General features: G+C 36.4%; 1 protein-coding gene across 1 annotated transcript; it reads right to left on the reverse strand.

The window, feature by feature from the left end:
* Positions 1 to 1,561: 1,561 nt before the first annotated feature.
* Positions 1,562 to 18,759, reverse strand: LOC116133856 ((R)-limonene synthase 1, chloroplastic-like). Its single transcript, XM_031419533.1, has 13 exons — positions 18,532 to 18,759; positions 18,166 to 18,427; positions 17,708 to 18,083; positions 17,264 to 17,479; positions 17,035 to 17,173; positions 16,696 to 16,944; positions 16,296 to 16,594; positions 15,259 to 15,286; positions 11,204 to 11,254; positions 10,947 to 11,093; positions 2,215 to 2,290; positions 1,832 to 2,125; positions 1,562 to 1,743 (listed from the first exon to the last, which is right to left on the reverse strand). The coding sequence occupies exons 1-13, from the start codon at positions 18,757 to 18,759 to the stop codon at positions 1,562 to 1,564; spliced, it is 2,547 nt and encodes an 848-aa protein (XP_031275393.1).
* Positions 18,760 to 18,826: the final 67 nt, after the last annotated feature.

The following is an 18,826-nucleotide window of genomic DNA, read 5'->3' on the forward strand; positions in this document are numbered from 1 at the left end:
TTTAGCAAATAACATGTGATATGATTCCTTGAAGCATCAAAACACATCTCCCATGTGAAAAAGATATGTCATATACACCAAATCATTTTTGTTATATTTTTCACTGTAAGCTTGCTCTTTGCATTTGCTCTCAATCAAGAAACACTCGCCTATTATTTTTCTTACTTATACTGCAACTGATTACTATTTCTTTCATACCTCTCTCTACTCTACCTCCCTTAAGCTCCCTCTTTCTACGTTTTCCTGTTTTCTTCTCCTTCTCCACTTCGGAGACCACTTGCACATCTTTTTTGGTACCAAGCAGTTCTTTTGATATCGGACTCAACCACTGATCACTGCAAATTCTGCTCAAACTGCTGTTACCCCTCTTGATCTTGTGATGGCTAGAACTCTCGCTCTCTCTTTTAGTTATACCAACATCACCCTCTTACAACCTAACATCTTCATCATATTCACCTACGTCCATCTTATTCCCCTTCAAGCCTGTCATGTAGTCCCACTCAGCCATGCACACAATAAGGCCTGGTTCACGCCTATAGAGTTTCTTTCAGCTCAACTCATAACCTCTGCAAGTGGAAGGATCCCCCTCGCTACTATCCGGCTCATCAGAACCCTTACTGAACTCATCATTCAATCCATCACTAGACCATTCACTCGACTCTTCTTGGTCACTCACTTTGGCGTTAACAAAATGTCTCAACCTTTCACTCGAGTCAACCCCTCACATCAAGTGGCAAAGACAACAAGGTACAAAGTATAAGGAGTATTTCTTCCGACTCGACCCTTCACGCCAAGTGATAAACCCCATTTCTCAAATCCTCTCCAAAAGAACCGAACACTGTCCAAGTATCCCTAAGTCACTTTCCACTTGGCTCAACACCAGCAAATCCCCTGGTAAAAACACTTAGTTATTTTTCATCAACTCTCCGAAAACATAACAAAGTGCACTAGACATTTTCCATGCGGCTCAGTTACTCCCATCGAGTCAAACTACTTCAACTGATGGCAATTCTGAGACCCAGTCTTCGTGTATCAACCTTTCTCTCAAGTCTCAACTTAACCATTTGAAGTGCATTCAGCTCAAGTCTCCACAAACCTTGAAACTTAAATCCAAGCTAAAAACAGCTTCGCAGCGAAATTTTTTAGACTCCTGCTTCTTTTCCATAAATGCTTTGGCAAGTGTTGACACCCTGTAGCATTTGGGAAGTGAGAATTTTCATTTTATCCACCTATGTTTTGTTTAAACACCACTTAACATGAGTCCATCATATGAATAAACCAAGAGCCTTAAAACAAAGACCACCTTATCTCGTCCAACTCAACTATTAGCTGTGAAACTGAGCTGAATCCTTAGCATCACACAAGTACAATTCTCTATCAAAAGCCGAATCTCCTAGAAAACATGAAACCCACATGGCAACTTCTTAAATAACTCCATTGCCACTACAACAGTTGTTGCTGTTACTTTGCAACCTGACGCCTTCAGTCTCCCTGCTGTTAACTCTTCCTCGCTGTCACTGTCTCACCAGTTGTTGTCTACGTCTCCCTTTGTGTCCCTGCCTCACTCTCCATCTAGTTCTCGTTCTCCCTTAGCCCCTTTTAGTTCTTCCTCTCGAGCATCTAATCCATTATGTAAACGGTTGAGCTCCTCATCTTTGATTGTGAGGGCTCTCCTTGCAGTTGAAACCTCTATTTCTTTTGTTCTTAAGGTTTCTCTTGCTAACTCCAACTCAGTTTCTACAACTGGAAGTTATCATTTAGTCTTTCCAAAACTCGCTACAGTAACGTGGGTCCATGTAGTCAATTGGTCTTGGGTTATTATACCATTTACCTTTGATGGTGATAAACAATTTACTTGAAAGATCAACAACACTTCCAATAATGGTTTTAGCTTTAGAGACTTTTAGCTTTACATCATCCAACTTGTCTTGCATATCTAAGCATGTCCTTTTTTTCTGTTCAGCATAGTAGTTACTTGAATAAAGATGTTCTTTACTGCTCATGGTTGCCTTAAGCTGAGCAAAACTTCCCTTGATTTGGATCAAGTACCCCAAAAGGAGAGACCACTCGGCCTTGACCAATCTCACACCAATCCATACAAAGCTCAAGTGATCCACTAAGTCAACTGGAATTGACTCGTCAAAACACAATGTACACCAACAAGACTTAGCTATATATCAAAAAAACCACTCGACTCTGTCCTGTAGAACCAACAGAGACAAAGAGCATTATCATCATGCAGGTTTAAGATTACAAGACTCTCCACAAAAGACACCTCCAAAGGCTGCATCTGTAAGTAAATCGATGGGTAAATGCAACGTAAAACAAAAATATTTACCATCGATTACTCTGAATAACCCAAGATTAGGGTCTGCTATTTATTTATTTATTTTACATGCTTAAAATAAAAAGAACAAATATAACAATAATCTAGACAAGGATAAAAAATCATGCACACGTTTAGAGGCTCCTTCAAATGTCTCTGAATGCGATTTCGCTACCAATCCAAGAATAGGATCGAACTTTCGTCGTCCACACGTAGACAGTACAACAAAGACTAAAGATTGATTTTGCTAGAATCAATCCTTGGCTTTAAGGAATCGAGAAACTTGGAAGGTATAGCGTAGAGAATAATAAGAGAGAAAAACTCTCTTTAAAACTCACTCACAACAACAAAATGAGAGAATTCTTATATAACCTAACCTTTGCTTTCTTTGTAGAGTAAACGACATTTTCCCACCCAAGGTTTGGCGAATCTGCAAGTTCCCACCCCTAGTTTCATAAATTGCAGATTCCCACCCTTAAATTAACAGATAACTGTTTAATCTAATAGTTAAAAGGGTAAAATGGTCATTTCAAAGATAAAAATTTCAAAATAACCTCACTTCTCAAATTCACCCCACTGGAAAATTTTAAAATAATCATTCACTTCTCTAATTCACCTCATCGGCGATTTCAGGCCATTCCGGCCTATTTCCAGCACAATCGACCCCTCTTGACGCCACCATTACAATCCCCTCAACCCCTACATCAAAACCCCTAACCTCCCTGCCTGATTGAACCCCCTAATTGTCGGTCGTTGCTTTTAGTGTCAATTGGCGTTTCATCCAAATTCCAGCAAGTCCTGAGACTGAAGACCACCCCCAAGACCACCAATAGCATCGCCGGCTTCCCCCCAGTAAAACTCCTAACATCATCTGCTGCAATTGCCTACCGATTGTCACCGCCTCTCCCTTAGGTTTTTGCATTTTTTTGCCCCTTTCTAGCCAAATTCCGACACCTCGCCGAGGTGGAATCGGGTGTAAAAGTTAGGGGTTTTGTGAGGAGGATAAGGGGATGTTAATGGTGGTGTCGGGAAGGTCCAATGGTGCCTAAATCAGATCGGATTCTTGGTTTGGCCGGGATCTTCTAGAGGTTATTTGAGTGAAATTTGAGATATAGAAGTTATTTTTAGAAAAAAGTAAAGGCGTTAATTTAAGGGCCGGAGTCTACAATTTATGAAACTAGGGGTGGGAACTTGCAGGTTCGCCAAACCTTGGGTGGGAAAATGTTATTTACTCTTCTTTATATAATAAAGAAAAATATCAATTCCACCCCCAAATTTTAGCAACAATCCAAACTTAGGTGGAATCACATAGGTCCTTGTTTAATTATTTAGTTAAATATTAATATTAACTTCAATAATTAAACTTGTAATTTTGCTAAATAATTCCAATAATAAAATTGGACACATGTTACAACCTCAGTAAATTTAATTACTCAACAAAATTCCCAATATGCCCTTTCGTCCAAAAGATGAATATATCATTCTATAGTTAGCCATCCTGAAATTGTCTCCTTAGTGTATGACTCGTAGGCTCCTCATTATACCAGTAGTGAGTAGTATCATGATTGACACCAATCAATCGTCTCACTACACACAGACTAAGATTGGCCCCTAGTAAGGCATCATGGCCACTCGATAGATTTGGATTCAGCGAAATAACTACCTATCAATGATATAATTATTGTGCAATCAAATCATTTCATCATCTATTAGCTCATCAAGACTGAGGTATAGAAATAGTGACAACCTCAGTTATCCTTGATATATTTTTATTCAGTTACTAGACCAATAACCGGAATAATAAATTAGATTGAGCAACAACTCAATCCTACTGTAATCACAGATTTACTATCATTGTCATTAACTAAATTGCGTCGTGAGATAACTTCTCCCATACTTGGGAGTGATGAATCCTCTGTCGATCTACCATAATCTTGATACACTCCTCGATGCAGCCAATCACTACCGTATTGTAAATAGAACTACATTATACTAGTGTCAAACTACACTAGTCGATGTACAAGGCTCATCGCTAATCTCAAGTCTAAGGATCACATACATCACCATTCATTAGAGGATTTGTTCCATAGACACTGGGGTTACCATCTATATGGAATCCTCTGGTGGGTCAGTCCAGTGAACTTGCCTACAGCAAGCATCTATGTGTCGTACCAGGTTGTCAGCAAACAACTTTGATAAGTGAGATCAGTCACTACCTTTCGACAGAGTCGTCGTTCAACACTATGATAGCCTTATCGTATTATTTATGTCCTTGGTCAGAATAACACTAGGGCTATGGACATTTCTAGAATGACAACTATATGTGATCATACAGTTCTGATTATCAATATTTGAAACATTTAATACACTCGTCATGGTTCTACCATCCTAAAGACATATATCAATACATACAACTATGATTTACATAATATAGTAGACAGTGCCTTTTATTGATTAATAAACATGATTACAAAGAGTCAATTCCACAATAATTGATTGGCTCTAGAGCACCTACTCTAACAACATCCTCCAACAACACTTTAGATCATGGTGCTATGTGTGTCATAATCTCCTATGACACTTGGTTGTTTGAGAACAATTCAACTTCTAAAAATCAAGTCCACCGAGCCAAGTCGTTTACATGGTTGGTCTAAATTTGCCTAATGGATGTGTTGGATGATCTTTTATCTTTCCACTCATCATGGGTTTACTCAGCCAGCACTAAGGTAAAAACAATATCCATCTAGCACTACTCTTCAGGTTGAATGGATCTTCACATTCAAAAATCGTTAAGCGGCCTGGAGCATCCTGTCATCCATCTATTTGACCACTCATTCGACCTCTTTACTAGATGGTGGGAGACTTCGCTAGTCCTACTATATTTGTCTCTATTCAGCCTCGAATTTCCATTTGGCACCACACAACTGCATCACACTATGAGCTTCACTCGGCCATGCATCACTATTTGGCTCTGTAGAAGTTCATTCGGTCTTTGAATCCCATTCGGTCTCGTGGACGTCGTTTATTCAGCTTTATGAAGTCCGCTTGATTCAACCTTTGGCAAAACAAGCTCACTCGGCTCCATCTTCCACACGTGTAGTAAAGGAGTCATATGTTATTTGGCTCCACCCTCGCATTATGTAATCGTCTTCATTTGAGTCAGCCTATGAACAAATCACCTACTTACTTGGCTTTACCTAGTTGACACTCTTGGCTTCACTAAGCTCGCCTATGTAACATCATTCGACACTCACCAATATCCCTCATCCGGCCTGATTCAACTCTTATTCAACTAGTTAAACAAATCTCCACCTACATATCACTCAGCATGCATAAGACGCCACAACATGACAAATTACCAAACACGTCATTCTGTAAGTGTCCTCCTTTTGGAACCCCAAGAAAGCCAAATGACCTGTTAGTTTTTTATTGGTTAAGATTAAAAATTCATGGAGGATAAACTCAAACATTCCCACTCGGTGCGTCTCCTTCACTCGGTATAATGAATCGAGCTAAGTGGGCCTTGAGCTATCTCTTTTTACATGCACGCCATGTAGGTCCCTCCTCCAGTTAAGTTTTATTTTTCATTTTTTCTTGCACTTGCAAGCCATGCCTCTCATATCTCCATTTAAGTTTTATTTTTCATTTGGTCTTACACATGCATGTCATGAAACACTTCTCCATTTGGCTTAGTCACCTTCAAACGACCATCGACAGCCTTATATGCACAACCCCTAGCTTTAAAGACCAACTCCATACAAGCTCATTTGGTCATGCACCATCATTCAGCTCCATTCAGAACCCCAAGAAGAGCCGAATGACCTGTCAGTTTTTTATTGCTTAACATTAAAAATTCATGGAGGATAAACTCAAACATTTCTACTCGGTGCGCCTCCTTCACTCGACATAATGAATGGAGCTGAGTGGGCCTTGAGCTATCTCTTTTTATGTGCATGCCATGTGGGTCACTCCTCCAATTAAGTTTTATTTTTCATTTTGTCTTGCACTTGCAAGCCATGCATGTCATTTCTCCATTTAAGTTTTATTTTTCATTTTGTCTTGCACTTGCAAGCCATGCATGTCATTTCTCCATTTAAGTTTTATTTTTCATTTGGTCTTGCACATGCACGTCATGAAACACTACTCCATTCGGCTCAGTCACCTTCAAACGACCATCGACAGCCTCATGTCCACAACCTCTAGCTCCAAAGACCAACTCCATACAAGCTCATTCGGTCATGCGCCATCATTCAGCTCCATACAAGCTCCACTCGGCATACACTATCTACTCATTAGTATGAGCTGGGCCAAGTGGGAGGTACATACCATCTCATATTTATCACAGACAAATTCCCTGCTTGGCTAGCACCATTCACTCATTAGCATGAGCCGAGCCGAGTGGGTGGTACATATCACCATCTTGAAGTGACTCCATAATACTTTGCCCAAACACACATGTGGGTGAACCAAGTTGAATCAACTTGACCCTTAGAGGGCTATGATTCACATAGTCATACATCTATGGAAGGAACAACATACTCTCCAGGATACTCAGTATTCCCAACTCAGGTTGTGTTAGACCGATCGTCACGGTCTTAAAATTAAACCTAAATACCGTAGTAGCGGTAAGCAGGATCGAATCCACAGGGAGCAAGACTAACAACCTAATGTATTTTAAGTAGCAGAAATGAAATTGGCAATGGATTAATGAAACTAAATAGACTAAATGCAAATAATGAAATAGTGAAATTTAAACAAATAAAGACTTTATAATAAAAAATGTTGCCGTTACGGTTTCGGTTCGACACAAGACCGACTCACACAATTCTCTTCCACCCTCTACGATCCCCTAAACCTACAAGGCAAGGTAAATCAATGAAATGGTTTCCCGACACTCTAGGTATAATCTATCCTGTCTCACCCGATCACTCAAGTTCGATTGGTTAAAGACTATCATTGAACGTCGATAAACGCTACAAGGCAATACCACTAGCTGGTACGCGATTAACAAATACAATTTGTCAATACGTAATATCCAATCAACCAACTTCACAATAAACGTAACAATAGTAGAAATTAAATTAAATCCGAACACAACTCAATTACAATCGATGCGAAGTAATGAAAAGCAATATTAATCATTTAATTATTCCAAACCAAAGTTTATCATTCAGCAAGTTCTATGAAAACATTAAATCATAATGGACAACAATATTCATCACAAGTTATGCTCAAATCATATTAAAGTATCGAAATCAATCATGAAACAAAAACAAATATAATATGAAGCACAATACTACCAAATGTCCTACAATCGGGCTCATCCAACTAGTCGAGAGCTGATGAGGAGAGTCGTGGAGTCAATCCCGATCTCGCCTATGCCGTAACAGACAACCGGGAGCTTAGTCGCTCATGGTGGTGATGATGGAGGCCGAAACGGTGGAAACGAAGCTGATCATGGCGGAGAGGAGGCAACCGACAACGATATGATGCGAAGAAGGGGCGAAAACGACCAACGGACAGCCCGGAATATGAACAGCCGCACTTTGCCGGAAAATGTTAATTTTCCGACGAGTCTCTGGAAAACGGTGGCGGAAATGGGATCCGAAGGTACCGATGGAAAGCTCTGGTGATGGGGAGTTCAGATCAGGTCCTGGGGAGGTGAGAAGTCACCAGAAATGAGCAGGATCTGGCCTAGAAGATGAAGAGGCACGGCGGCAAAATCGCGGATTCCTGCGGTTTTCGCGGTGGCTGAAGCTAGGGAAGTGTAGATCCGGCTGTGGGGAAGGGAGATCGACCCTTGGGGAGCTGGAACGTCACCGAAAAACAGCCAAAACTGGCCGAGAAGATGAAGAGTCGCAGTGGGAAGATGAAACGTCGCGGTGGGAAGCTTGGTTCACGGTGGTGATGAAGGGATGATGGTGACCGGAGCAAGGGGAAGCCGAATCGTCGCTGGAAAAGGAGATGAAGGGTCACCGGAGCTTGATCGGAGAAGGTGAAGGGTCGCCAGAAAATGATAATGAACAGCCCCCATGGAAAACGCGATCTGCATTTTTCTTTTATAGAACAATTTGTAAAATATCAATTTAGTCCTTACACAATTGAAAAGTGACAAAATCAGCCCCTTAAAACATGACATTTTACCCCCTCAACAGCATAAATGAGACAAAATCACCCTTAATCCATAAACCACAACCTAATATCAACTCATATACTTTCCAAAATCATTCCAAACACGTTAAATTCATAAGAAAAATATTAGGAAGCGATTTTCGTGAATAAATTCATAAATTCTTTAATTATCTCAATATACTTCAATTTAATCACACATGGGGTATTTTTATCACCAAAATAGAGTCACTTTCATGACTCTAATAGGTTGGTCGAGTGACACGTGATTTCACAAACATGCAGATGTAGCTAGTGCACTAGTCGCAAAAAATAATAAAGTGATAAGTAGAGTATCATTCCTACGAGGATAGTGCCAATTTCTTAAGTTTAAGTCCTAATTGAGGCAACCATAAATTGGATTGATGGAAAATTAACAAACTAAAAACAAATTAACAAAATATAAATAAATGATAATGAAATTAAAGCAAAACCCAACAACTTAACTAATTAAACAATGCTAAAATATGCTAGGGTGTTGATTTCACCTAGATACGCTAACCCAAATTGTAGAATCTATTACCCAAGTTCTAATTCCTTTATTGAAAATCAAATTCCCTAAGTTGTTTGGTACTCCTTCTCTAGTTATACCACCCCACCCCACCCCACCTATTCCTATTAACCTTCCGAACCCAAAAAGTTAAGTTTAATAGTTCAAGGTCTCTTAAGCTTTCTAGAGTTCTATTTAGATTTCATAAATTGCGTTTATCTATCTCTAGTTTTCGCTCAATCTATTGTATTTATCCCAAGAGGCATATATCACAAATCACTTCTTACTTCTTAGTCTCATTGTGAACAACATATATTTGAATGGTGATCAAGCATCCAAAAGTCATTAAGCAAAGAGATAAATACTCAATCATGAAATTAAAACATAAAGTAAATCAATTCATATAAATTTGAATCATTGTATCATGGTTACATCAAACCCTAGCTAAACAACTCAATTCATACTAGAAAACAAAACAAAACAACAAAAACAAACTGAATCAAGGTTCATCATTGAAAAACAAGCAAAGATGGAGAAATCTTCTCTAATTTGAAGCCCAAATCTTCAATAATCTTCTCATTCCAAGAGTTGCCTCCAAATGACTAACCAAGATCCTTTTCCCTTCCATTTCGTGCTAATTTATACCTCTCTCATTTAAGGATGAAACCCTAGTAAGCCAAACTGTGTTGTTTTTTTTTTCACATATGACGTAGTTTCGCAGCAGTGATGATTTTTCTTTGCCGCAGCAAAGATTGTTTGGGCCCAATTTGAGCATGATAAAGTCTGAATCTGGAAAAGTGGTAAACATAATAATTGTATATCATTCAATTAAATTTCTACTCGTTCAAGAATCATCCCAATCCGAGGTCTACATCTCAAGTTATGGCTAAAATACTGAAGCACATCTAAAGAAGTTTTTCTTAATTTCCCAATGTGCTATTCACGACTTCAAGCCAAGTTTTCACCTTCTTGCAGTAAGAATTAGGAAAAACACAAAGCATGAAAATTGTATCTCTGCTTCTTAGGTTTCCATAACTTCTAAATTTAGGTCATTATAAGTTTCCAACCTCAAGTTACACAATTTATGCTCAAAATAATCGTTTAGGCTTGCAAAAAAAAAATTAATAGAATTAAGTAGCAATTATGGCCTAAATTGTATGAGAAGTATCCTAAATCCTATTGAAATTCAATGCAAAATCATAGAGAAAAATAGGATTATCAACGAGCAAACTCCTTCTAACTCAGGTTGGTCAACCAAACTCCTCCCAACTTAGGTTGGTCGAGCGAACTTTCACATTCCAAACAACGGTCCATCCGACCTGACAAGCTGCTAGCACTAATCTGCTCAGTCTGCACTCATTTGATTAAATCTACTCTCTAAGCTAAATTTAACTTAGAGAGTGGGGGCCTAATTATATGGGCAAAAAATCGTCTTAGGTCTAACGAGACCCAATAATGAAATAAACATTTCATGGCCCAAGGCCTTAGCCTAACCCTAGTTGAGCCTACGCTTAAAGTCACCTTGTGAACTGCCCACTCTATGAGCTGGACTGTACTACAAGTTAAGCTAAATTGGGTTCCGACCCATAACCTATAATAGTCCATAAATAAAAAATTAGAATCCTATTATATTTCCTCTTCTGATAGGATTCTGAATCTTACTCAAACTAGTAAATCTAATCTGATAAGGACAAGAAATCATTTTTCTTTCCTGAAAGGGATTACCTCCCAAAGTAGGGCTCAGTGTCCTACTAGGAGTCCAACCCTTTGGTTTCACTATATAAACAGAAGCCTGCCCTCTCATAATTCATTCAAGCTCCATTCCTTAAAACCACCTATTTGCTCATAAGTTTTTGCTCTCGGGAACCTAATGCCTTCGCCATAGTCCTGGTCTCCGACAAAACTCATAATAATCCATCTTTCCATTAATTCTTATTAAATAGTTCTTTTAGCCTTACTGACTTGAGCGTCAAAGTATCTACGACAAACATTACCCCATTGTTTCCTGTAAGCTTCATGCTTGTCTCTTCGTATGTGCAGGTCTGGTGGATTATTAGTGGCCTCAACCTCACAGGATCCATCCTTTCTGTAACCGTAGATTTTTAGCGTCTACATTGAGTAAGAACTTATATTCATGGGAAAATTATGCAAATCACCCTAGGGTTTGTGTTTGTATCACTAGGATGAAAACTTTCCCAATTTTTGTCATACTTTTTTACCTTGGACTTTTGATATTGTACCACAAACACCCTCAGGGCTAACTCCGTAATCTAGAAGTTAGAGTCAGAAGGTTAAAAGAGCAAATTTTAAAACTTACAAACATTTTGGTAAGCATATCTAAATAATGAATAAATAAATTTATAATATTAAAAAATACCTAGGGGCGTTTGGTTCAATGTTGGATTACTGGGAATATTGGATTAGTGGAAAGTTAGATTACCTTGAAGATTACTGAAAATTTTTAGGAAAATGCGTTTGGTTAATTGGTGGGTATGTTATATTAATATGTTTGGTTGAGAGGAATAAATTGGTGGGTATGTTATTTAAACTACTGAATTGTCCTCTAATTAAAAATTATTATTATATTATTTTTTAATATTGATTATTATTTGGATTATTATAACCCCCCTGCATTTAAAAACTTAGCAAAAACAACCCCATAATAAAAGTTTAGAAAATCAACAAAGCACCCCCACCAACCCAACCACTGCCGGCCGTTGCAACCACTACAGGCCGTCGGCAGTCGACAACCTAACAGCACATGAAAGACAGGAAATGGCCAGGCGTGACAAATCTAGCTATCGACAGCCAAATATGTTGATTTGGTAGTCAACGACTAGATCGATGGCCATTAGCGGCCATAGACATGGTCGTTAACAGCCATTGATCTGGGAAAAATTGGCCATATCGGTGCATGACGACCATTTTCGGCATTCCATGCGTCATTCCGGGTACAATTGGCTGCGACGGTGGTTGCTGGCGATAGGTGGTAGTAGGTGGGTGGGGGTGGCGGCTTGGGTAGGCTATAATTTGTTTTGAATTCAAGGGTAATTTTGTCCAAAAAGTTAATTAATTGGGATGAAAAAGTAAAATACATATTTATGCAAATAAATTTAAAAATAAGAGCATTATTGTCCTAAAATTTTATTAATAAGGGATTGAATTGTAACAAAAAAAAATAACTCTGGTAATCTTAAAATACTTAAGAAAATAGAGGTATTCAGATTACCTCTAATATTACCAATAGTAGCCACTATTGGTATTTGAAGATTACCAGTATCTTATATTACTTAACAACTAAACATGGTAATCAAGTAATATAAAATAATTTAACCCTAGTAATCCTATATAACCCCCAACCAAATGCCCCTTAGGGACAAAATAGTAGTTATATTAGTCATTTGTCTTATTCTATTAATTTCCACATGTTCAATAACATAATTTGAGGTGTTTTTGTCATTAAATTCTTTGATTCTAACTTCTAGGTAACAGAATCAACGCCAGAGAGTGTTAATGATACATCATTAAATGTCTAAGATTCTAATATGATAAGAAATATATATTTATTTATTAAAAATTTTACACGATTGCAATTGTGGCTGCATCCAAACACTACAACTGTCATGTTTTCTTTACACTTTTTCCTGCTTTTTTTTTTAATCATTTTCTGATATTTTAATTTGATTTTGTAGAATCTCAATATAACAATTTGTTAATATTATATATTCAAAAATTTTATATTGAAAACTATTAAATTTACGGTGCGTTGTTTACCTTTTCTTGCCTATTAGTTCATTTTATTGCATTATATATATATATATATATAAAATTTGTGTTAGTTTTATGACATTTTACCCAGGAAACCAGGAGAGATGGGCCTAGGGTGTAATCCTGTTGAGTTTTGAGGTAAACGAGTTAGGCTCGATTTGAACACTGTTGAGTTCAAGCTTGACAAGCCCCGCAAAATGCGCTCAAGCTCGAGCTCGTTAAACGAGCTTGAGCCACTCATTTATGATGGTGAGAGTGGCCGGTGCAATTTCTTAAGCAGGTGGTGGGCAAGGTGAAAATGGCTAATTCTACCGGTAAAGTCAATCACAAAATCCAGTTCAACACTTCCAAATCAGAACTCCAAAACAACAACTTCTCCAATAAAATTTCACACCAGATCCTAAAACACATAGCAAACCATAAATTGAACACTTAAAAAAAAAGATAAAGAGTTTGAAAAACAGATTGAACATTACATGAATTAGCAACGCCAAGAAGAATTTTTAAACGAAAAAATCATTTATTTTTTATTTTTTTCTCTTTAAAAAAAAAAAAAAAAACTTTCATTTCAAATCAGAATTTTTAATCCAAAATTGTAAACGAAAAATTAACTATTGATATATTAAAGAAAAGTTTTTGAGATGAGTTGATTTGAAATGTTTTTTTATCGATTATTGAAGTGATAAATTTCGTGTTTTTCATTCTTTTCTTAGTGTTTTCAAACAATATTTCGAAAGATGTTTTCATTTTATATATTTTCAAATATTATCTTTACACAAACACGTCACATGAATTTTTATTTTTCGCCTATACTATTCATTTTCAATACATTCAAAAAAAAAAAAAAAAAAATTAATACGCAAAATTCATATAAAAATAAACCTTATCTTTACGTATGTATTAACTTAAAATACCCTTTGCACCTAAGATTCTTATATTCATTCGCATTGAAAATTAAATTAAAATTAGAAAAAATAATGAAATTTCTCCTAACGATTATTATTTTCCAAAAGAAAAAAATATCTTTGAAAAGCTAATGAAATTTCTCATCACGAAAATCAATGGCATTAACCCTATATTTTAAATGAATCTAAAGACCAGGCTTTTTTGAATGCCTTCTAGAACTAGAGATGACAATGGACCTAGTATTCCTAGGTACATGGCCTGTCCATCTTGAAAATGTCAAGATTTACCTAATGTTAGTGGGCTTTGGTTTGGGCCTGAGACTGATTTTAAGGTCTGCCCTCGGGTATGAGCCGGATATGAGTATCTCTTCAGTCTTGTCCCAGCCTAGTCTAACCTGATAATTTTATTAAATTACCTTTACACTATATATCTAATTACAGAATTATCCTACATATATATAAAAAAAATAAAATTTATTAATATTTGGTGAGTATTAAAAAATAAATTAATATTTAAAATCTGTTTCTAGAATTAAATATATAAAAAAAATTGAAATTTATTAATATTTAAAAATTCACATTATAAATATGGATAGGCTTGGGTTGGGACTGAGATTACAAAAAGCTCGTTGGGCCGGGTTTAGGCTTTACCTGTCATCCACGTGATGGGCTCGGGCAAGGATTGAGCCTTTATCATGGGGTTGGGCTTGGGCATGGGCCAAGGGGTACTCGGTCTCGGATCGGCCCGTTGCCATTTCTACCTAGGACCTAGGTTTAACCCAAACAAGTCCGACTCGGGTATTTATGTCCCTAATTTTCTAATACCTCAAATATCTTTAAGTATCTATTAGCTTAAAATACCCTTTACAACCCAAGATTCTTATTTTGATTCGAATTGAAAATTATAATAAAATGAGAAAAACTAATATACATATAAAAGAGAAATCCCTCATCTAACTATTTTTTTTTTTATTAAGAAATATTCTCATATATAATCATTCTTACTAATTTTAATTTCCAAAATATCACAGTTTTGTTTTAAGAACGTATTTATTTATAAGATCATACAACTTAACCTAATTGTCCTTAACGAAAATTAACAAGGATAAAATAACCAAATGGGCCAGGTTATCAAGTTTATCACCATCTAGCATGGTCAAGTATGGTATAACATGTTTTAATTGGATTGTCAAACTATATTATTAAATCCTAGATTATCAAGTTCTGTATAATTTAGCATTATCTAATGAAAATGTACCATTTGTTATATATGCATGCAGCTGAAAATGGCACTCATTCCAATTCTCCTAAATCTTACATGCATTACATTTTTTAAGCTGAATTGACCCTGCAATTTTTGCTCTTTCAAAGGCATGACCATCAACACTTAAGACCTTTCCCTTTTGTAAGTAATTTTTTATAAAACATAAAATAACACCAACACAATCAAGCTAACATAGCAAGAGAGGGACGACGAACCTTGTCGTCACGTTATTTCTTCTCACCAATAAACTAATAAATAACAAATCTTTATATAGAAATTATAAAACTGTTAATTCATCAATTAAATCAAACACTAATCCAATAGATAACGCACTAACGAAACTTTTAGTAAAACTGATATGTTTGATTTATTTTCCAATACAGTTTCCATTTTTCCTCTTCATTCAATGCAACCATTAATATTACCTCTCTCTCTTTCTATATCAACTCCTCAACAGAATTGTCTTTTCATGCATTCAGTCTCTCTTTTTCTTCAAAAATATCAGCCATGGCTTTGGGAATGTTCACTAGGGAAAAATATGCTTGGGTTTTTTTGAATTTGTTTTTTCAACTTAGAACGGTTAAAAATTGTCAAGAATTGAGACTGCGACTATCAAGAAAAAAATAATACAATTTATTTTTGACCAAATCCTGACAGTTAATAACTTTCAAGAATCATCGAAAATAGTTAATGATTATTTCAAATTCTTGACAGTTCATAAACTATCAAGAATTTGTCAAGAATTACAATTCTTGACATGTTTCTAGAACTCAAGAAAATCTTTTAACTCATTCTGTCAAAAAAGGAGATTTTTCAGTAGTGGGAATTCCACAGCGGCAAAGTAGACATAGCTCTCATACGGAGAGTAAACAATTATAAATCTTGTGTTTGTATGTGTAGTTATTTGTTTACCCTTTGTTCAAATTATTTTCATTTTCATAGGGATTTAGGATTTGCTAGCATCTAATTAAATCCCCACAACAGATTGAAACTAACACTCATGTCCTTTGGTGAGAGTTAGGCACTTCTTTATGTGATCATCAATGACCTTTCCACATGTAACAACGCATCGATGGACAAATGCAAAAAATTTGTAGTCTCAAAGGAACCCAAGGACGTTATTTTTAAACATACAATATGTAGATTATATCACATATACCATTCTCGAAATAATTAGGTCACACACTTATAAATGCCTCCAATCAGATAATATCTGCAAAGCATGAATTATTAATGAAGATACCTCGGGTGAATCATTCATAATGTTAATAATAACACAATACAGTTCAAATCCTTAAATTTTGCATTTCATGACATGATCACCCTTATTCTCCTGGAAACAAGAACATACCGGAAAAAACATGTTATTTAATTTCTGGCAATGGAATGGGTTGAAAGAGTGATGAAAACATAACATCCTTAATCTCTTGACCTCCACCACCATGCCCATCTCCGCGACGATAAATGTAATGGGAAGTTCTCACAAGATTTATGATCATTTCAACAATAGGTTGAGGTAAGGGACAATTCGTTGCAGCTCTGTATACATTTATCTTCTTCCATATCTTCCTTGTTAGATCCTTAATGTATTCACGAGCAACTTCCTCGGAACAACCAGTATCATTCATGTAACATTGGATTGCTTTAGGTACATCACCTCTCTTCATCTCATCCTGATTTATTTGTTGAAAGAAACACGACCAATTAATTCATATAGAATTTAAATTAAAGTATATAAAAACAATTGTAAATAAATTAATGCTAGATTTTATACCGGTGAAGTTCCCAAATCATCTTGAAGTCGGAAAGCCGTGGATGACCATTTTATAATATCCGGATTGCTTTCTAGATATTCTAAGTCCTTCTCTAATATCGGATTTGCTGACGATATATATGACAGAGTTGCCATAATAGGACCCGTAATTGATACATAAGCATTATTCAAATATTCATCTAGCGTTGGCTTATACTGATAGTGGTACCATCTTGCCTCTGTTATTTGGGCTTGCGCCATATTTTTCCACTGATGTAAATGACATAGCGACAAGTAGTGAGATATTTAAACAACAAAACATTATAAAAATAGAGGAAGAAACGAATTAAATAATATTACCATTTTGATTAGAGTCATTGAGACGTCTGAATTCTTTTCTTTGAGAATGTGATAAGCCACTTCATTAACAAAGTTGAACAGCGAGAGAAAACTTGTTTTCATGTAACTGGGAAGCTGTTTCATTGCTTTAATGTCCCATCTGAAATACATGTGTAATATAAAAGCAACATATAATTTTTCCTTAGAACTGCTAGGTTTGTATAACAAGAAAATTTTGCCCAACAATTACCTCGTAATAGCATCAGTCAAGAGCTCTAGTTCAGGCAAGGTACCATAAACATCATAAATATCGTCAATTACTGTAATTAGAGCAATGGCCTTTGCAACGAACATTAAGCAGTAAGAGTACTGAGGTTGAAAAGCTATACCCAAACCCCATAAATATGCTGTTATCAAGCTGTTCCTAGCAAAAGTTAACTCTCGAAGACCAGTATTCTCCCACCACCTTCACAAGCAAAAGAGAAACATATCAACTTGACTTTTACGTGTCAACACCATTTATTAATTAATTATAAGTTAGTTACTCACTTATTTGCGTTATTTTATAATCAATGTTGTAATGAAACATAAACAGTTGCATTAGTTGGGATGCAAAAGGTACAATTTCAATAAGTGTTTCATTAATAAGGGCTATGCAATCACGAGGACAAAAAGTTGAGAAAGGGTTACTGACCTCAATGTGTCTTTAAGATCTTCCTGATGAATTCCCTGTAAAATATTAAAGTCAACCTTTGCAAGCTCGAGTAGAAGGTGATTCTTGTCTTCCCTTCTCTCATATGAATCTATGAACCATTTGGTCTCTAGTCGTGGCGCCCACCAATGAAGAGGAAGCTCCAAGGCATGCTCAACAAGCGGTACAAGATTCTGGTCGACATCCTTATAATCAAGATCTTTAAGATGTTTAGAACTGAATTCCCATGCCTCCTGCATCATACTTTCTCCTTCTAACCCATAGAATGAGGCTTCATAAAAGCTCAGTATTGCCTTCACATCATCACAGACACACGCCGAGAAACTGCCCGTCTTGTCCCTGAAACTCTCAAAAACTTCTGCACTCACAAGGAAAGTAGAACAAACATATTAGTTTATTCTAATGATGACTACTTTTTTCGAACTTTAATTCTTCAGTACCTTCAGTAACATAATAGCCGTGTTTTCTCAGGAGTCTAAACTCTAGAGAGGTTGCATATAGATTTCCTTTCTTCCATTTATGATCGCTGATATTGTGGACACGGTCCAACATGTTCTTTATTTCACGTTCAAAACGGTGAGCCACTCCAAGTCTTTGTAAGTTGTCAATCAGCTCAAGCTGATCCAATGGGTTGTCCATACTATTGATTATCATCCTCACTTCTTCTGTCAGCTTTTCTGCTTTTTTTCTGTATGCTTCTCCCTGAAGAAAATTAAGTTTTTGGTAATTAGTTCCTGAACCTGAACTAATGAAATTCAGCAAAGAACAAATTAAGACCATAAAAAGGAAAAAAAGACCATGACTACCGTGTACTCATTAGTCAATTTTGGCAGATAATCTTCGTTAAAAATGCAAGGTTTGTAGTTTCCTGATCGCCTTACAACAGTTGAAGTACTAAGTTCTGGGTTAGCGATGCAATGGAGTTGCTTCTTCACACTGATTCTGCTGGTTGGTGTTTTAGAAACAAGTAGTTGACGGTGTTGAAAAATAGCACCAGAAGGAATATTACAGGTTGATGCAATACAAAAAGCCATTAGTAATTTGTGAAGTTCACTCTGTCATAAACTTGAGACATGCAAGCTGATATTTATAGACGAGTTA

Source organism: Pistacia vera, unplaced genomic scaffold, assembly GCF_008641045.1.
Source record: "Pistacia vera cultivar Batoury unplaced genomic scaffold, PisVer_v2 Contig276, whole genome shotgun sequence".
NCBI lineage: Eukaryota > Viridiplantae > Streptophyta > Magnoliopsida > Sapindales > Anacardiaceae > Pistacia > Pistacia vera.